Genomic DNA, 21,538 nt, shown 5'->3' with positions numbered 1-21,538 from the left:
GGGCTGTGGTTACTTTTCTGGGGTCGCCATGAGCCAGGGGCAATGTAGCCCTTATAATTAATTTAAGTATAGGTTTAGTGTTTAGTTTTTTTTTTCTCCGAAATATGTAAATATATTTTTTTATACAAAAAAAATGTGTGGAATGGTTTTTTCAGTTCAAGGGCTGTGGTTACTTTTCTGGGGTCGCCATGAGCCAGGGGCAATGTAGCCCTTTATAATTAATTTAAGTATAGGTTTAGTGTTTAGTCTTTTTTTTCTCCAAAATAGGTAAATATTTTTTTTTATACAATTATATATTTATTATTATTATACAAAAAAAATATTAACTACAGATTTATTTTTTTAAATTGTTCTTAAACTTTATGGTTTATTAGGTGTATGGAAGTCAAAAAAAATCCCAAAATAAATAAAAATATAGATTTACATACTCGTCTAATCGGTCTAGTTTTTCTCTTTTGATTCTGAGCTTCCAGCAAATCTGAATCACTAGTAGGAGGTGAAGAACAATAAATCTTTGTTCTTGCGATTTCCATAGTGTCTTTTTTTTTGGGGCGGTAAATTCGCACTCCGGTGTTTTTCCGGTTTTATTTCTTATCACTACAAAATACATTGTTTAGACAGAATTAAATCAGTAAAAAACTACATTTAGCTTTGTCATGCCGCCTAACGATATAAGTATGAGTTTCCCCAAGAGCAGAAGGACTTTTTTCATTGGGAAATAAGGGGCGGCTCCACTGAAAAACTTTGTCACCATCGACCTTAATTTAATGACTAAGTGTTCGTCCTCAAGAGCGTATCCTAAACAATTATTTCTGTGTAACAATGAACACTTTAGGGCCCAATATGACAACTCACCAATTTCAAAAGTAAACGAAAAAATGTCCAGGGCATATTTGCTTTCATTGTTCTTCATTACAATGCGTATTACTTTGACAATAGTATACATAACAGAAAGAATGCCAATTAAATCTATGGAATCGGCTAGGAAAACGGCAAGTTTGCGCATTGCCACGTGTGCTGTGCTATTGCTGCAATACATAAGTAATAAATATTACGCTAAATAAACAAAATATAAGGTATTACTCCATTTCGAGATTAAGTAAGAGCGTAAAGGCATTGAACGTGCTTAAACGAAATAACAGAAGTGTATTGACTCTGCTGCTGTAAAGTTGTTCCGCGTCGGATTGGACTTCAGCCCAACAGTTTTGCGCAATGTAAAGGATACATCGTGCGCTCCTCATCCGGAGAGGCTTCTGAGTAGACTATAATTGATCTAGTAGCTTCATTACTACACACTGATGCTTGTCTACCGATAGATGTTGCCATGTTGCTATATGTTGCTGGGTGGTAAATAAAACGACTCCATTTGCTCCATAAAAACCTAATGTGAAAAATAAAAGTAAAAATTAAACTTGCTTTAAAAGAATAGATGGGGGCGCTAGTCAATAATACACTACGTTTCTTTTGAGCAATATCGTTCCGCTTATTCGGTTAAAATAAGGTTGAAGTAATTCAACTTCGTTGGAATAGATGTTTTGTATATAATGACTACAGTATTATTAGGTGCTATAAATGCAACAAATATGGTCATTTTCAAAAAGATTGTCAAGACAAAATAATATGTGGCAAATGTACTGGAAACCATAATGCGCAGGAGTGTGTATCAAACTGTGTTAAATGTATAAATTTTGTATTGTCAAATGAAAAATACAAAATGAATTTAAATGTGAACCACACTGTTTGGGATAATGTTAATTGCGAAACATACAAACGCATAGAAAAAATCAGAAAAAATAAATTTCTGCAAAGTATTATATATTTCAAGTCAAGGGTATCTAAATATTAAGGATGGTATAGTGGTATTGTTAAATGACTGGAAGCCACAGTTAGTATTTTTATCTGAGACTCACGTGTCAGAAGACGTTGAGCACGTTGAATTGGGTGTGGATGGGTACTGTCTGGAGCAGTGTGTTACTGACAACAGGAGAACTGGGGGAGTACTGGTCTTAATTAGAACTGATATTAAATATAAGGTTAAAAGAGTCCAATGTGTCGAGAATTATGTCTGGTTGTTGTCTGTGGAATTTGTAATGTCTGGAGCAAAGTATCTTTGTACAGTTTTATATCACCCACCTCAGTGTAGAAATGCACAGTTTGTTGATTTCTTTGCCGAGTTTCTTGATGATGTTAGTTATTTTGGCGGAACTAACATCATAATGGGTGACTTTAATTTTGATTTGTCAAAGCAATCTTTTTATGGGGAGAAAATATTATCTGAGGTTTACATTAATGGATTTTCCCAAATTGTAAAATATGTAAATGTATGACAATTGCATAAATTCTATCAAGTCAGCCGAGAGTTAAACATGAACATCTCTACAGAAAAAACCAAAAGTTTAACATTTGCAAAAGATCCGCTAAGATGCAAACTGCTTGTAGGAAATGATATTATTGAACAAGTCTCACAATTTAAATATCTTGGAATAGAACTCTCAGGCCACCACGATCCGGTAAAAGACTTGAGAAGTCAAGTGAACAAGGCGACGGCTATATCAGGATGTTTAAGGCAAATAGTCTGGTCGAACCAATACATGCGCAAAGACAGTAAAATAAAAATATATAAAACATGTGTTCGACCAATAATGACATATGGCATAGAAGTTCGCGAGGAAACAACTAAAACTAAAAGCATGCTCAGGGTGGCAGAAATGAGAAGCTTAAGAACTATACTCGGAAAGACCAGAAGGGACCGAATTAGAAACACGGACGTGAGACAGCAATGCGGAGTACAGGACGTAATTAGATGGGGGAGACAGAGGAAAAGGCAATGGTACGCGCATGTGAAGCGCATGGAGGTGAGCAGATTACCTCGCATAGCCCTCGAAGGAAAACCAGTAGGCAAAAGAATACCAGGAAGACCACCAAAAAGATGGAAAGACAGCTGGCAATCCACCTGCCAAGAGCTGATACAGAGGCAACCTTGAAGATAACAGATCGTCAGATCTCAAAAAAGAAGAAGAAGAAGAAGAAGATTATTTTGACAAGGTAATTTTCTAAAAAAGATATGTGGATGACATAATTTGTATTTTCAATGGCACTACGGTTGAACTGCAAGATTTCTTTAACTACATCAATAATTTGCATGGTTTGATCGTTTACCATTGGGCTATCAAATATTTTACCTTTTCTTGACATTCTCCTTTACAGATCAGTTGACCCCATAGAATTTTCAATCTACCACAAACCAACCAGCACTGAGTTTTTAATACCCTACAACTCCAATCATCCTTTTAACCAGAAAATTTAATCTTGTTTCAACATAGCATTAACACCGAACTTCCATAGATAAAAACAATAGCTTTCAATATTAACTTTCCAACCTTTTTAATAAATAGAATGTATTACAATCACTTTAACAAATACATTAACACAAATTTAATTGTACCTGACCAAAATAAAGAAACTAACATTTTTCCCATACCCTTTTTTGGTTTCACTGTTTCATTACAAATAAAAAACATTTTTAAATGACACAATAATATCTGTTTTAAAGTCCAACACAATTCCAGGAATTTCCTATGTAATTTCAACGATCCCACCCCATTAATTCAGAGACCTGGGGTATATCAGTTGTCTTGTTGTATCCCATAGTGTACGGCATCATGTATAAATGGTCTCGCATGTATAAAGTAAGCTTCCTAATTATATAATTGATATAATTTTGATTTTATTTGAATTCTGCTTAAAACTTTTAAGATTATTATTAATTAATTAACTTAAGTTGCTTCTTTACTTTTACTTTTGGTTTCCGTTCTTATACCGCTACGGTGACGTTTTTGACAGATGATAACAAGACTTGTTCATCTGTCATGCGTTCGCGTTGTCTTATTATCAGCGCCACCTATAGCTTTTGAAATAGAATATCAACGGTTCATTTCTCGTCGCTGTTTACAGCTTATCATGGTAGTTTTAACATTTTTGAATTCTTCATCTTCATTGTCCATTTTGTCCAAACTGCTTGTGTGGGATGGTTTTTTCAGTTCAAGGGCTGTGGTTACTTTTCTGGGGTCGCCATGAGCCAGGGGCAATGTAGCCCTTATAATTAATTTAAGTAAAGGTTTAGTGTTTAGTCTTTTTTTTTTCTCCAAAATAGGTAAATATATTTTTTTATTAAGTGTTCGTCCTCAAGAGCGTATCCTAAACAATTATTTCTGTGTAACAATGAACACTTTAGGGCCCAATATGGCAACTCATCAATTTCAAAAGTAAACGAAAAAATGTCCAGGGCATATTTGCTTTCATTGTTCTTCATTACAATGCGTATTACTTTGACAATAGTATACATAACAGAAAGAATGACAATAAAATCTATGGAATCGGCTAGGAAAATGGCAAGTTTGCGCATTGCCACGTGTGCTGTGCTATTGCTGCAAAACATAAGTAATAAATATTACGCTAAATAAACAAAATATAAGGTATTACTCCATTTCGAGATTAAGTAAGAGCGTAAAGGCATTGAACGTGCTTCAACGAAATAACAGAAGTGTATTGACTCTGCTGCAGTAAAGTTGTTCCGCGTCGGATTGGACTTCAGCCCAACAATTTTGCGCAATGTAAAGGATACATCGTGCGCTCCTCATCTGGAGAGGCTTCTGAGTAGACTATAATTGAAAAAAAAACATTAAAATCAGTCGCGCGAGTAAAACTACCAAGACCAGGAAAAGAACCTTGACGGAGACACCGCCGGTCGCGGTGTCGGAGAGAGGGGATTGGAACGGTGTGTTGCCACGCACGAAATAAGACGTAGTAGATTCGGTTAGAAGCAGGCCTTTGCGAATAACGTTATCTTTTGTGCATTATTAGTTCGCCCCCCTGCTAATTTCATTTACTTTAACTTTTCACCACAATAGATTTGTTACATTGAAATCTTAGTGCATTATTTGAAATACAGTCCACTACTACAAGCTATAACAAGTCGCAAAGGCCGAAGATTGTTAAGCTATGACAATCACGAGGGTTCATTTCTTTAATCATATTTTTGGTCCAATCGAGCCGAATCATTAGTTAATCCAGTTCCAGTGCTTTCAAAACTCAAGTAAGTACCTACTTGAGAATTGGTCCGAGTACGAATTCAAGATTCAGCAAGAAAACACCTTCACGTAAGTCGTTGTGCACGAATCAAATTGCATGTCAAATTTGCAATACATCGAGCCGTTTTCGTCGTTGCAATTACCTACTACATTCTACATTAGCATATTGTGTGACGGGCGTTTCTGGTCGGGTGACTTGGCCCCGAATTTATCAGCAAATCAAGAAATCACCGGGTCTGCTCAGGGTTGGGTCAGATCGAGCGTAATTTTGTCGGGTCGGTACATAATCGTACTGCTAGTTCGGTCCGCGTTCGCGTTTTTACGGGTTTTGCATTTACGTACTTTTCAATTAAATAAAATACTTACTAGACTATTAGGTTAATATTAGGTCTACATTTAAAGCATTTTTGCTTTAACTAGAATTAAGGGTTAAGCTTTTACATTAATTTTAGTAGTTTCTTATTTGCTATAAAATAAATTACCGCATTTATTTAGTACTTGTTTACAAAGATCAACCTTATCTTCGTTTTAAGTGTATCACATTTTAATTTTGCTTCACTATGTCAAAAAAGAAGCAGGATTCTAGTAAAGCTATGGCTTCAGACATAGATAATTTGGAGGTAGCTTTAAGTCGAAAAAGGGATATGTTATTTTCAAGATTGTCGCGTTTTGAATCTTTTTTGGTAGACATTCTTGACGTTGGTCCAAGTAAGTCAAAATTAATGGAACTAGATACTCGTCTGAAAGATTTAGAGAGAAATCTACTTTCAGAATACAATGATGTGCAATTTCAGCTAGAAGGCATTGATGCGGTTGAATATGCTCAAACTGAACAACCTTCATTTGAAAGTAAATATTATCGAGTCATCTCCTCGGCAAAAGAGTTGATGTATGATATTTCAAACTCAGCTAATCCAAATGAAGGTCCCTATCAGCCTAACGATGGTCAGAGGCAGGCTGGTGCTTTAACTCAAGGTAGGGCTGCTAGCGTAAAGTTATCTATGCTTGAGCTGAACAACCCTAACAACTGGACTATACTTGACCCTCTTTGTATAAGAAGACAAACGAGACATTTCCGATTTTCCTTTCCCTCCTGCACCCTATTGGAACAACTTAAACTTTAAATTAAATTTTGATTTTTTTTGTAAATATTACTGTTAATTTTTGTTCTTTATGTAATCGTAACACGGGGGGGCAGAAAGACCAATTGGTCGATAGCCTGCCTATTCTTTGAGAATAAAAATGTAAACCAGCTTTTATTTGTACATTCTGTAGATATTTTCTAAATAAATTGTCAAATCACTAGCTGAGAGTTTTTTTTTACAACAATGGAAATGTCCATCTAGATGTTGATGTGATTATGGGTCTACATCTGTGCTCCTGATAGAAATTAAATTTTTACAGAAAACCAGGCATATTATGAGAAGAGCAGAAACGCAAAAAGGTGAATTTTAATTACTTCTATTTTCATTTTATGGAAAGTAGAACGTATTTGCATGTTTCAAAAAATACAGAAACAGAAATCGTTTCTAATTAACTTCAAATCCTTTTGGATTTTTGTTTTAACAAAAATTGGAACAAATGTCCTCTATCAAATGCTGTTCCTTCATTGATTTCTATAAAAATAAAAATATGTTATTAGTATGCAAATGCAAGTATTAAATGATTAACTTAAATAATTTCTGGCATATTAAAAAAAAATGTGATTGTTGCATTACCACAAATTTGCATGTTGCAATTATTGTTTGTCTTAGGTTTACTTTAGCGGGTAAGGCCAAGTGTGCACGGTGAGGAACACAGGGTGTTTTAGAAAAACGTAGGTATACTTCGTGCAAGTAGTGTGCAACTAGTATATTGCATCAACTACTTGCACGAAGTATACCTACGTTTTTCTGAAACACCCTGTGTTTCTTTTTCTGAAACACTCTTAGTTTTACTTTGCCTTACTAAGCTTAAGGCTAAAGTTTGTCATTATTCGGATTATCAGTCGGACGAAATAGAAATAAGCGATGTACGCTTTTGTTTTAGTCCAAGCGCTCATGTATTTCATGTACTTCTTTCAATAAAAATTTTATATTTACAGGGTCTTTTAAGCATTATATAAACTATACTTTATCATACAAATTAGCTGGGCAACGAGAGGATTGAAGAAAGAATTTAGCAACACTTTGTAGTTTTAAATTAAAACTACAGGGTTCCTTCAAAATAGGGATGAATCCTGGGAGCTCGTAGGAGTCCGAATCGGACTATGCCTCCCAGGACGGCCGTTTTATTAAACCCGCTTCAAAAAAGCGTGGTCGAAAGCCAAAGTCTGAACCATCTCAGCCTACCCCTATTGTACTCGAAGCCATTGAAAGCCGTAAAATATTCATTGTTTCCTGCATTTTACTAGGAGCCAATAAGATTCAGGAAACCTTTGAAGTTCTACCATTGAAAGCAGTAAAATATTCATTATTTCCTTAATTATACTAGGAATCAATAAAACCTTTTTTCTTCGACCAATGAGAGCCGTTCCAATCTGATTATTTCCTTCATTTCACTACGACCCAAAAAGGTACATGTTTTCTTCATTTAACTAAGAGTCATTAAAATTCATGAAACCTTTCTAGTTCGACCAATAAAAGCCATTCCAAATTGATTATGTTCTTTATTTTACTAGGAGCCCATAAACTTAAGGAACGTTTTTAGTTCGACCAATGAGAGCCGATTCAAACTGATTATTTTCTTCATTTTACTAGAAGCCCATAAACTTAAGGAACCTTTCTAGTTCGATAAATGAGAACCGTTCCTATCTGATTATTTTCCTCACTTTACTAGGAGTCCATAAACTTAAGGAACCTTCTTAGTTCGACCAATGAAAGCCGTTTTAAACTGATTATTTTCTTCATTGTACTAGAAGCCAATAAGATTCAAGGAATCTTTGTAGTTCTATCATTGAAAGCAAAAAAATATTCATTGTTTTCTGAATTTTACTGGGAGTCAATAAAATTCAAGGAACCTTTATTGATCGACCAATGACAGCCGTTCCATACTGATTTTTTCATTGTACTAGGAACCAATAATATTCAAGAAACCTTAGTAGTCCCACCATTGAAAACCGTAAAATATTCTTTATTTTCTTCATTTTACTAGGAGCCAATAAGATTCAGGGAACCTTTCTTGCTAGGCCAATGAGAGCGATTCCAAACTGATTATTTCCTTCATTTTACTAGGAGATAATAAGATTCAAGGAACCTTTGTAGTTTGAAACATCGAAAGCCGTAAAATATTCATTATTTCCTTCATTTTACTAGGAGTCAATAAAATTAAAGAAACCTTTCTTGTTCGACCAATGAGAGCCGTTTCAAACTGATTATTTCACTAGAAGCCGATAAGATTCAAGGAATTCATAGTTCCACCATTGAAAACCGTCAAATATTTATTATTTCCTTAATTTTACTACGAGTCAGTAAAACGTTTTTTATTTGATCAATGAGAGCCGTTCCAAACAAGTATTTTCTTCATTTCAATAGGAGCCAATAAGACTTAGGGAACCTTTGTAGTTCCACCATTGAAAACCGTAAAATATTCATTATTCCCTTCATTTTACTAGGAGTCACTAAAATTCAAAGAACTTTTCGTGTTCGACTAACGACAGTCGTTCGAAACTGATTACTTCCTAATAGTTTTATCTTTTACAGATTATTTAACTTTTAAACTATATTTTTACATAAATTTGGGTTTCTCTGCTCTTATGACGGTTTCTTGCAATGTTTTATCTGGAAAAACTGTACGTTTTTGAATTGCTGTAACCGTAGGTTTGCTGTTCTCTTGTATAGAATGACTGCTAGCTGATGAGTCCACTTAACAAGGTATGCTTCTTTCTGAATATAGTAATGTAACACCTTTTAACAATTGTTCTTATAGCCCCTGAAGATGAGCTGCTTCTGCGCTCGAAACATGTAGGGCATTGTATGGTTTAAAAGACCAAATATATTTACTGTGGAGACGACTTTGTGTTATTCAACAAACCCAGTTTACTTCAACTCCACTTTGTGAAAATGGACTACTTCACTCTTCAAAACTAAACATGTTTTAATTGTTGTCGTCATCTTCAGGCTTAGGAGTTTCATCCTTTTAAGGTGTTAAGAGCAACTTGTCCCAGTCAATCGGTGGTCCAAATATTTCTTGTTCAAGCCACAAGCCGTAGTGGCCTTTGAGGTTATCTGACAACTCAGGGGCGCTTCCTAACACACTGTTGTCAACAGGTTTAAATTCACTATCTTGTAAAATAAGATTTATAGTCTTTGAAGTGAATAATGCATATATAGTAAAACTTGCGATGCACAGGCTAATTTATTTAAATATATTACTGAAATAATAAATCAAGCAGTATGTAATTATGTGACTTTATAAATTGGAGTAATAAAACTACCGTGCACTTATGTAAAACGTCGATTGTTAAACTAATCTAGTCCCATGCTCTTGCGTCAATATTGTAACATAAAGATTACACTAGGTGCCGTTACCCTAAGTTGCCCCGGTCTCCCCCAGTACAATGTCTGTGTAAGCAAGATTGGCGAATTGGGGTCATGATGTGGGTATACCGAACTCTGGGGTCTTCCCCAGAGGGAGGTCACTGACTGATCTCTGGGTTAGTCTGGGTACGCCTATTGTGTAACGCAACGTGGAGTAGTAGGTGACCAAGTGCCACACCCTAGATCAGCCCTAGCAAAAAAAAATAGTGTGGGCGAGCAGCATAAGTTGCCTCACCTACTTACCTCCCTTTGTTAGGTTCTTCACGTCTTTACCGGCTCGGTGAATGCCCTCGGACCTAAGTCTAGGGCTCATTCATCCCCGTTAAAGCGTCGCCCCCCGTGTTCCTCCTGCCTAAGGCCGGATCACATCATCGCTCCCCGCCATCTTGGCAATCTGGGGGTAAGATTACTGTCTAGTCACTAAGGCACTATAATCTAATAAAAGTGGGTTACCTGTGGAAACCTGTGTGTTCTTCTCCCTCAACTACCCCTTAACGTGACAATATCTGCTTAAATGTTTTATTTTCACAACAATCTGTAAACCTGATTTTACATACCGTTGCCGTGAGCCCAGTCGTCGTTAAGGCGATGGCAAACTTTTTGATATATGGCACTTATGGTTTTCATGTTGCCACTGTCTCTCCAAATATTTGGTTTGCATCTTTTACAATTTGAGGACGTAAAGTTGCGTCATAGCGTGTCGAATTTTTTAGGTGCGCTTTAGGATCGGTGCTGACTTAAAAACCACAAGCATCTAAATGGAAAGAAAACAGTAAGTCAAATTTAATTGAAAAAATGAGCTGTCAATGTCAAGATAGCATCCTTAAGGTTACGTTAGCATTTTTACGATTAAACGGGGGCCTACTAACGGGGGCCTTTTCAATTATTAAATTCAGTTACAAAACTCACGTGGCTATTTTTAAGCGTCGAATGGAATCATGAAAGTCAGACGTGACTTTTCTTAAGCTCAGAAACTCAACATGTAGAATATAGACGATTAGAACATATTTTCGCTCCTGGTACATGTACGCCCACAATTATTAAGGTCCTTCATAGTGAATTTGCTGTCATAACATTTAATAATAGTAATAATAATAATAATAATAATGATAATAAAAGGCCTTTATTCATAAATAATTACATGTGACATTTTTTTTAAGAAATTGGGTATAACTCTTGCGCAATCTAGCCTAAAGGCTACTCCACTAAACGCGTAACATATCCGTTAATAAATAATATACTAGTATATTGAGAGGAAAAAAGTAAAATAATGCGTTAATTTAGAAAAAAAAAAATCACTATAAAGATAAACTAATAAGGTAAAGATGGGAATCGCATACACAAGCTTCATAGATCGGGCAATAAATGATCTATGCAAATACATATTAGAATAACCAAAGGTTATATATTTACAGATGGAAATATTGTAGATATTATATTTATGCCGAAAATGCGCATGAAACTATTGCTGGATATCCTCAAACACAATGTTGGTGAATTGCTGGACAGGACTATGGATGACATCATAAGAGATGAAAAGCGTGTACAAAGAAGCAAAAAAAATCAAAAAAACATTCACGCAGACTAACTAGCTTCTTGGCTGCTAATAATGAAAAATTGGAAAATACCCCAACCTCCCGTTTCTTTCGCTTTTTCTTAACGTATGGACTAGAATTGCACGTACTGCTAGTACTCTTTCTAAATCCAACAACTATAATGAAATTGTGAATTTTTAGGTACATAGATGTGATTATAAGAACAATGACAAATCTGCATATGGTGGAAGATGAAGTAATCAAGGTGTACGGAGACAATGGAGCTCTATGCTTCTCACCAGCATTAGCAAAATATAGATTTCTAAAAATTTACCTTAGCGGATAAACAGACTAATAAATGTGTGAATTTAAAATGGATAAACCAATTTAAACTCTGATTTTTCGGAGTAAATACTGCGGATGGCCTCAAAGGAAGCGGATAAACAGACGGCGTGGATTGCCCCTTTGCCAGTCAGACTTTTCCCATGACCAGATTTCCATATATGACTTCTATAGGCAGATTAGGACGACATGGAGTACTTCCTTCTCATATGCCTAAAATCAACGGTTTTGAGGCCCACTGTTTCAAACGAGCCAGCATATTCATAAGAGAATACGTCTCGTTGGGTGAAAGTTTAAAAGAATATTCCTTTTCAACTTGGGAGACTTGATGAAATGTGTTCTGCTGTGTTGAGCTTTTGCAGCAAAGAAAAACATATGGTAGGTTATTGAGCGCATCTAAGTTGAAATGTCCAAAAGCACAGAAATTTTTTTAGATATTACATTCAAACACAAAACATTTTTATCCAAAATAGAAAACTTTTAGGAATATTAATAATAAATACAATGAAAAACATGGGAACTACTGTTTATGAGTATTTTGAAGATAATTTTTATGATTTTTTTAAACTTCGACTTCAGCATGAAAGTATAAGGAATATAAATACTAAGCTCACTTTATTCAGAAATGAGTAGAAAACGGATCTGCAGTTGTACTTGACTATAGTACATTTTGCCACAAAAAGATGCCAGAGATCGTCAAATAGCTAACTTTGAATCGTACCCAAATGTTTCAAATGATATGTATTTTGTAACCAAACAAATCTGGACTTCAGAAAAGTAGTTTCTTAGTAATTTCTTTATTGTTTCTGTCTGCAGTGAAGTGAAAAACTGTTTTGCCTGATCACTTTCAATTTGAATCAATATGTATATTACTCCACACTTAAAACGTGAAACCAATAAAATGACGCTTTTATATAAATGTTTTTTTGGAGTCTCAAATTTACGTAAATGAAGAAAAATTTTCCTGTGAAAGTCACTTTTTTTTTAAATCAAATACAATGTGATTGAAACACTGAATAATTATCAGATGAAAAAATATGGCGCGTTTAATCTTTACATCGTCATGCCGCCATGGGGCAAATCGTATTTCGCTTAATATGTCAAAAACCCATCTCATGTGTTTCGGGCGGGCACATCGTGTTGGGGAATTGTTGGAGGGCTATTTGGCTATTAAGTTTCATCAACATGTTAATATGTGGGAGGTTGGCCTCTGGCTGTTTTACTGTGCGTGCCACTCTTCTGGAGCTTAGCTATGAGATGACACTTAGTGATTATTTCGCACTTGTGAAGGCTAACTTGAGATATGCTCTCCCTTTCTGGTGGGCGTGTCCACGTGTTTCGTACTTCAGAAGAGAGCCAGCCGTTAGAGGCTTGGTGGTGCTCTTCCAAAGGCTTCTTGCGGGCCTATCTTTGTCAAGTATGGTCTACTGTCTAATTACTTTACCGGCAATTTATATTTTGGAGACAGCATGGTTGATCCACAAAAATAGAAATGCATTTCTGCAACCCGATCGAATACACGCAACACACAGCTCTTTACAAAGTTGATGATTTTTTTTTAGCTTGCCTACTATATTTTTAAATATTCAATACAATTTTTTTTAATTTTGCATTTAGGTATAGTACTTGATTATGTAGTAGGTTGAAACATTTTAAATGCGTGCTTATGCTTGACTCGTTTCTGTATTTTATTTATTTTGTGCGTGTTTAATTGAATCATATTTCTTAATTTTGTACAATTCGATAGTTCTAATTTTACTTGTATCGTTTATTACTGCCTTTTATATTATTTCATTGTTTTTAACAGTTGGGCAATAAGACTGAACATTGGTAACATCTTGGACAATAAAGCACTTTATCTACATACCACTACAGCAGTAGAGTAGATCACGGTCAAGATGAAGTCGACGGTTATTTAACCTATTGAAAATTCATATTTATTTGTTATTATTGTTTGAAAGGACTTCAATAAGACGCCAACGCTGCGGTTCTAGACGTCGATCCTCAAGTAGGTCCAAAAAGCGTAGAAGTAGATGCAGACCTGGAATTATAATGAAAAACCCTTTTTTAAATCATTTTAATTTTTTGGAGCAAATACTGCGGATGGCCTCAAACGAAGATTGTCATCGAAGGAGCTATATACTGGTAAGACCTTTTTTAAAAACGTTTTTTGACGCGGTCTTAACAAAGTTGCAGTTTAAGCGTAAAATAACAGATCAACTACGTGCGAAATTTTATAAATAGGTCTGAAGCATGCGAAAAAGGACAAAAGGAAGCGCTGCAGAAAAAAGCGTAGCGGGAAAGGCAGCTTTAAACGCAGAAAATCAAAAAAAAAAACGGCTTATCGTAATATTTAATTTTTGGGAGAGAGCACAATGAGTCCACGCATTGTAAACTGCATATGACCGATTTATTAAACAACTTTTTGGTTATACATGTTTTTCTGACTGTAGTGTGTAGTAGATATGGCAAAATTCGAAGTAAGACTCAACAATGTAGTAGAAAAGTAAATGTTTTGAGTACAACAAAGAATCCAACCTGTAACTGGTAGCATGGTAAATTATGGAAAACTAGCCATCTGTTTAATGGTAGATGGCGTCAAAAAATTACATAATGTATCTTACTTTTCTCTTTAATTAGCCTTTTGTTAATGCTTATTTAATCTACTCTCTTGATGCCATACCACCTGCTAAAACCAACTTACCTGTAACATAAGCAATTTAATCTGAGGCCAAAAAGGCAAATGAACCACATCAGCCCCTGAGGCTGGGCAAATGGTGTGAAATTATAGAAGAGTGAAAAAATATTCCTTGACATTTTAAATTTATTTCAGAGTCTTGCTCACTGTACATGATGTTCCAATAAGCCGTGCACACGGCTATTTCTCGGAGACTATACATAGTAGGGCGTCGGTGTGGGCACAAGAAAATGGTGGAAATAATTTTCAACTTTCTAAATCCACCACCGCTAGAAAACGTCGTCTCGATACTGTCACAAACGGAAAATCATTTATTTTAAAAAATAGATTTATTTAACTTAACATATAAAATATTCGAGAATTGCAATGTGTAAAACACGTTAACATCGATTCATAATCACCCGCCGCTGTTGCAAAAAATGCATGCATGACGTGCATGATCATACACCTGAACTATATAGAAAATATGGTGTTCAGGTTTTGAGGTGTAGAGGTAAAAGTATTGTTAATTTTTGAAATTGTCGTTGGTTGTCACATCACAGTAATTGAAAAGAAATATAATTTTGGTTCGTACCCAGTTGTCTCATTAGCTAAAGATAATCAAGGCAGGGTGCATTGAAACAAGGCTTTCTAACGAGCGAACAAGAGAACCTGTACAAGGCGCACCACAAACCATTTAGGTCCTAGCGATGCGGATATATTGAAGAGTCCATACTTGGAAATTCGGTTCAGCTCTAAGTAGGAAGAGTCAGGAGGAGTCATTAGCTATTTGGTTCGGGTACAGAAGGGGCGGTCTACGTCAAAGGCATTGACAGATCGGGAGCAGCAAAAGGGTGCTGCACAAATTACTGCAAGGTCGGGCAAGTACAGGGTAGTAGGCAAGGCAAGAGAAAAGCTGAAAATTGGGATTTAACGAGGTAGGGTGTTCCTTACCTTTTATGGTTCGTATAAGCATTGGTTGAGTTTTTATGACACGTTTCACACACTTATAGATTCTAATCCTGCTTTATCGGACATTGCGAAATTTTATTATTTAAGAGGATGTCTTAAGGGTAGCACAGCTGATGTTATTCATTCATTGGAAGTGTCGACTTCAAATTACAAATAAGCAGGGAGCTTATCAAAAGAACGTTTTGAAAATCGGAAATTAATAGCTGTCAGTCATATTGTCACTGTACAATTTTCCAAATATAAATAAAGTCTACGTACGACTTTATTTTTATTTGAGGAAATTTGTTGATGTAATAAGGAGGACTTAAGGGCTTTAAAAACTTTAGGGTTGGAAGTTGAGCATTGGGATACATTACTCATTTATATTTTTGAAATTAAATTGGATTCGGTAACTAGAAGGGAATACAATTCATTGGATAGTTTTGGTTGCTGTCCCCTAAAACCCGTCCTTTCCAAAGCAGTGTACATTAACTACGTTCGCTTGGATTCGGCCATTGTTATGCATTATTCACATTTCCGAAATATTCTGTAAATGAATCAAATTAAATTGTTGATAGAGCTAAGAGTATTGCCTCATTATAATGGGGACATACGTACCGTGCATCTGCATTTATACAGCTGTCCCCAGATAAAATATTTTACCGATATAGAATACCTGTTCTATTTGTTGTGTTAGAGAGATTCTTGGCAACCACGTAGCTACGGTTGAGAAGTTAAAGTAAGGATGACTTAGTGAGTTGGACGGCATGGTAGAGAATAGCTCTTAAAGATTATGGTGTTTGTGCTAATAAATGTCTCTGTAAAACTCAATGTTGCTTCTATTCAGTTAGACATCCATAACAACCAACCATCATTAACAACCTCCGAGTGAACGAAACGAAAATGGCAGCTAGAAAACGATAATAAAGGCTATCCTCTCTTGTGTTGTTTGATTGAATGTCAAGTACATATCTGTAAATAGTGTAAATATTCTTAGTCAGCGTTAAAACAAACATTATTTAACAGTACCAAATCTACATATACAAACTGCCCCTGTGCCATTTTTAGAACACTGGGGGCCGCAGCTCGCACAGCAGACAGCGAATATTGGCTGAGCTCAAGGAGCAGGCTATGATGCAGGGCAAGGGAGAGGCGTCCAGACACTGGGAATCAGGGCACGGAATGAGCGAGTTATCGGGGACGTCCGAATTGGAAAAAAGTAGGGATGTCACGACTGAGGACGTAAAGCCAAAAGATACAGCAAAAGCTAAAAGATACTACATAAAGCAAAAAAGTAGACTTGAACGAGGCCCAACAAGTCTGCAACGAAAGACGAATGACAGACGCTGCCGGCAACCAAAAGTAAATATGAGGTCACGAAACAGACTGCCTTCGAGAACAGCCTGACAAAAGTCAGCGAGGTCCTGAAGAAAAAGGACATACGTGGGCTGCTGACTAAAAGGGAGACCCGAAGTAAACGAGCGATGGTGGTGTGTATGAACGCCGAACAGCCTGAAGCTGTTAGAAGGGTATGAGAGCGATAAGTGGCAATGGCGGGCAGCTGGCAATAATTGGCCCATGTTTCGGCGGATAGGTGTTGAAAGCGAGACCTCGGGTGACGAGGAGGTAAAAGACCTATCTAAAGGGGCTATTGCAGCGGATTTGTGAAATGAACTAAGATCGGACAACGCAATACAGAGAATAGTAGTCAGGAAGCCGCAAAGGAACAAACGAAAAGATAATGCAGTGGTAAAACTAAACCCGACATTGTTCAAGCATTTGGTAAGATCGGGAAGGGCTAAGGTGGGGTTATTGTCGGTGCGTGTGTAGGAATACCTAGACATACCCATATACTACAAATGTAGTAAGATGGAGCACAAAGCCATGCAATGCGGCGAGGAGGCCAAATGTTATAGGTGTACGGGCAGACTTAAAGCCAAGGACTGCCAAAGACGAGAAATTAAATGCTCGGCTTGCACGGATGCGGGAAAAAGTAAATCGGACCACACGACCAGAAGTCTGGTACCCATTCTTCGTGAAGGCTAGGAACACGACAAAAGCATATAACTATTACAATGGCAAAAAGGCTTAAGAATGCAGTGGTACGCAGGTAGGGCAAGGAGGCACCGGGCGCAATGCCAAAGTGGGACTAGGGAACAAGATATTGTTGTGGTGCTGGTTTCATACAGGAGACCAATAGCTAGGAAGGGTATGCGTGACACAGAGCTGAGACGGCTGCTACAGGAAGAATCTGGGAAATGGGAGAGGTACTAGTACTCAAATACAGCCATGGGAATTGCAAAGAGACAGAAAAGTGAGACATTACAGTAAACGTAACCGAGAATTTTATCAAGAAAGCGATGGATACAGGAAAGGGATACATGGATCCTATAGAGCTTTTTAAGGCAGAAATACTTTTAGTAAACCACTTTACGGTAGGAGACAAAATTCTTATAATAATTCGGTGTATAATGATAATTTAGTAGCAAATAGCAATCATAATGAAAATTAAAAACAGATTAAAATGTATGTTTTCTTGGTGCGGTTACAGCTCATAGAGAGGAAAAATTGGTTGGTCGTACTCAACAGTCAACCTTGAGCCGGTTTCTACAAAGTACAAAAATCATCGGCATCGATGATCAGCGTTCCAAAAGAGTTCATTATAAGATTGCAGAAACGATATACAGGGTGGACCATAAGTAATGGGACATAGAGCTACAGCATATTCTTGACATCAAAATAATACGATTTAGCTAAATTGTCCTATGCCGAAAGTATAATATTAAGAAAGATACAGGGTGTGAAAGTTAAATTTTAATTTTTGATTTTTTATCATATGTTCACGGTCTTTTGATATAAAGCACTGAAAATTTATATAGGGGGGTTTTGCCAGGCGGAAAATAGGATGCTTTTATCTATTTTGTAGTGGCCGATAGGGGGCGCTTCCGGCAACCATTTCAGCTGTTTTAAAAATTTTTTTTTCAACTGGACCAGCGATACTACTTCAAAATATGATTCTAATAGGTATTCTACGTAAAAAAGGTATACTTGTTCTGGGTCTTAAATGTCGACCGTTTTCGAGATATTTAACATTTTGGTATTGCAAAGAGCAACTTTCAAATTAGTAAATTATTTTTTTTTATCAAAGTAAGTTTTTATTTTGCCTATGTAGAACACCTGTTGTCTAAAAGAAACATTTTTCATTTCTAATTCTTTAATTTCTAGTGGTTTAAATTGTTTCATCATTCAGATAAAAAACTGAGAATACGAATGCGATCTATTATTTATTATTTTCGGTCTTTTTGTTGTGTGATGATTTATCTAAAAGGTCTCCCAATTAGTTTTTTTATGTTTTGTACGAATTACATAAATTTTCTTTCACCCTTAACTTTTTAATCTATTAGCATATGGACATGTATGCATTATTAAAATATTAAATATCTCGAAAACGGTCAACTTTTAGGACTCAGAACATGTATACCTTTTTTAATTAGAAACCCCATTAAAATCATATTTTAAAGTTGCATAGCCGGTTCAGTTGCGTAAATAAAAGTTTGAGTCTTTTTAAGCAGCTGAAATGGTTGCCGGTAGCGCCCCCTATCGGCCACTACAAAATAGATAAAAGCATCCTATTTTCCGCCTGGCAAAACCCCCCTAAATAAATTTTCAGTGCTTTATATCAATAGACCGTGAAGAAATGATAAAAAATCAAAAATTATAATTTAACTTTCACACCCTGTATCTTTCTTAATATTAACTTCCGGCATAGGACAATTTAGCTAAATCGTATTATTTTGATGTCAAGAATATGCTGTAGCTCTATGTCCCATTACTTATGGTCCACCCTGTATATGAATATATGTTTAGATAATCAACCATATTGCATAGTAGAAAACACAAAATTTATGAGACTGATATACAGTATTGTTCCTCAATACCATATACCATCTAGAAAGAATTTTCCTGATAATGTAGTTTCTGAAGCTGGGCGACGACAGTCTGAGCCCGCCGCTGATTATCCATCAGTCAAGTAGAACAAGAATTTACTACATGTATGACTCAGGTACTAAATTTGTTTTACCTTTTGATTATTAGAGATTCCCAATTCGTTGTACGTAAGTAACCCGTTGTACCTATTTCTTCAGAAATATTAATTATGTTTTTGCTTATAGGAGAACATGTCACAACCAGACCTGGGGTTTAAAAACGATTGATCAAATTTGATGTAGAAGTGAAGTATGGCCAGTTTGCATAAAACTTTATATGATTTAAAGTATAATTGAAAAAATAGTACTGAATCAAACCGAACATTTTTAAAGGCCGTTTTACACTTAGCAAGTTTCTTGCAGCAGCGGAAAGAAACTTGCCAACGCATGCGCAGTACTGACACAGCTGATCAATTTCGGCAAGTTTCTTGCGCTTGCCGAGAGATCGGTCATGCTCGATTTTTCTTTCGACTTGCCGGCAAGTTTGGTGATTTTTATAGTAACAGTAACTTTTAGATCCTTAGGTTGTTTCTCTTCGTGACAAAGAACTGTTGGGGAGGGGTGAAGTGAAGGGTGAAAAGCTCATTGTGTTGTCAGTCAGTCCCTGTCGTTGTTTAGAATTTTTTTTGCAGTTTTTATTATTCGGTTTGTGGTTTGATATTCAAAAAGCTAAAATGTGCAGGTAATCTAGTGTGTTTTGTATAAGGTATAATTACTCTACTAATAAAAAACATTTCAGCAAAAAAGATGCAAGTTATGACTGGCCACGTTCTGCAGTGCAAACACTAATTGAACTGTATGAGCAACATGGATGCCTTTACATCACTTCAGATGCCAGTTACCAAAATAAAATCTCCAGAGAAAGTGCATCCCATAAAATAACTGAAGAACTAAACTCTAAAATGCTCGCCAATTTGAGTATTTCAGAAGTTAAAACCAAGATTAAAAGACTGAGAACCCAATATTATGCGGAACTCAATAAAATAAAAAAAGTGAAGTGTCAGGTGTAGGAACAGATGGGATATATGTACCAAAGTGGTGGTGTTTTGAATTGCTAAATTTTCTGCAACTGGGGAACATTGTAAATCCTGGGCAAAGCAATTTAGCATCTCAAGAGTCAGGAGCATTACATCCTGAACAGCAGGTGGGTAATATAGTAAATTTTATTAGTACATAATATATTGTTGTTTAATTTTATTATAAGGGAGAACCAGAAACTATATTTGAGGGAACAATTGAAGAATTGGCAGATGCTGGGGTTGGGATAGATGAGCCTTTATTTTCGCCCACCTCTGTACCCACAACTTCAAGGCCTTCATCTTCCCTTGATACAGCAGCCCATATTTTCAAGAGAAAGCGTGGTGCTAGTGCAGCAGCAGCAGGACCTACGCCTGAAAGACTTCAAGCGATAACTAGCTTGCTTAACTCAGCTGCAACCACATTGAAGGATACAGTTGCTGAAGAATCATTAAAACATGGCTCCTTTGCAAGGTATGTTGTAAATCATTACAGTAAACGGTTACTTTTGACAACTATAGGACTATTGCTGAAGAGATGCAGCATATAACCGACGAAGAGATACTCGATGATGTCAAGCGAACAATTTTTAATGCTGTATATGACGGTAAAAAGAAACAGAGGGTTCAAAACCGTGACATGGATATTTAATTTTAATTTCTTTTTTTTTTCCTGTGTTTACATATAATGTAAGGTTGTTTGTTTTCATTTTATCCTGTAATTTTAAAAATACAAAAATATAACTGTATTTTACATCTTGACCTCCAGCTTTTAATTATTATAATGAAACTGCAGGCTTCTGGTAATCAGCAAAAGCAAATAAACTAAGATAAAAAGATTCTAGGTTTTATATTAAATAAACAACATTTTAGAAATTAATGGGGTTATTTAAATTATGTTATCCTGCCATGGAACTCTACCACAAGTATTAAAATATTCTTTAAATTCCTCTCTGACTTGAAGTGCTTCATTCTTTGGTCGACCATAGTTTTGTTTGCTTAAACCATAAACAAATCGATATCTTTTATCAATTTCTAGCTCCAAATTGGTTCCTAAGTACCGAGAATTATTTGCTCTTAAAAAAATGTGAAGCACACAGCAGCACTGAGTAATAAGTGTTGCTTTTTCAGGTACTAAAGGAATTGTGTTAAGTAACACTCGGAAACGATTTGCCAAAATTCCAAAGGCATTTTCCACTACTCTTCTTGCACGGCTCACTCTATAATTATACACTCTCTGCTCTTGAGTCATGTTTCTAAATGGATATGGCTTAAGAATATTCATAGATAATGAAAATGCAGCATCAGCTACAATAACATGTGGCACCAACTTTGATCTGCCTGGCAGTGGTTTATCTTCTGGTCCTAAGGTATTTTGCTGAATGGCTTTGAAAAGGTCACTTTCACGAAAGATTCCACCATCT

At 36.0% G+C, this 21,538-nt stretch overlaps 2 protein-coding genes and 1 long non-coding RNA gene across 3 annotated transcripts; 2 read left to right on the top strand and 1 right to left on the bottom strand.

The window, feature by feature from the left end:
* Positions 1 to 2,642: 2,642 nt before the first annotated feature.
* LOC145736206 (uncharacterized) lies at positions 2,643 to 2,984 on the top strand. The gene has a single exon (XM_081990509.1). It carries the CDS (start codon positions 2,643 to 2,645, stop codon positions 2,982 to 2,984), a length of 342 nt encoding a protein of 113 aa, XP_081846635.1.
* A 6,116-nt stretch (positions 2,985 to 9,100) lies between these two features.
* On the bottom strand, positions 9,101 to 18,952 carry LOC145736758 (uncharacterized). Its single transcript, XR_014180098.1, has 3 exons — positions 10,061 to 18,952; positions 9,851 to 10,001; positions 9,101 to 9,797 (listed from the first exon to the last, which is right to left on the bottom strand). It is a non-coding gene; the product is annotated as an uncharacterized LOC145736758 (long non-coding RNA).
* An 820-nt stretch (positions 18,953 to 19,772) lies between these two features.
* Positions 19,773 to 21,092, top strand: LOC145736205 (uncharacterized). Its single transcript, XM_081990507.1, has 5 exons — positions 19,773 to 19,780; positions 19,838 to 20,016; positions 20,103 to 20,242; positions 20,303 to 20,589; positions 20,637 to 21,092. The coding sequence occupies exons 1-5, from the start codon at positions 19,773 to 19,775 to the stop codon at positions 20,764 to 20,766; spliced, it is 744 nt and encodes a 247-aa protein (XP_081846633.1). The 3' UTR covers positions 20,767 to 21,092.
* Positions 21,093 to 21,538: the final 446 nt, after the last annotated feature.

The sequence above is a fragment of the Ips typographus genome, linkage group LG12 (assembly GCF_016097725.1).
Source record: "Ips typographus isolate SLU linkage group LG12, UJ_Ityp_2.0, whole genome shotgun sequence".
Classification (NCBI taxonomy): Eukaryota; Metazoa; Arthropoda; class Insecta; order Coleoptera; family Curculionidae; genus Ips; species Ips typographus.
Note: the sequence above shows the minus strand (reverse complement) of the source record. Positions and strands in the feature narration are given on the sequence as shown.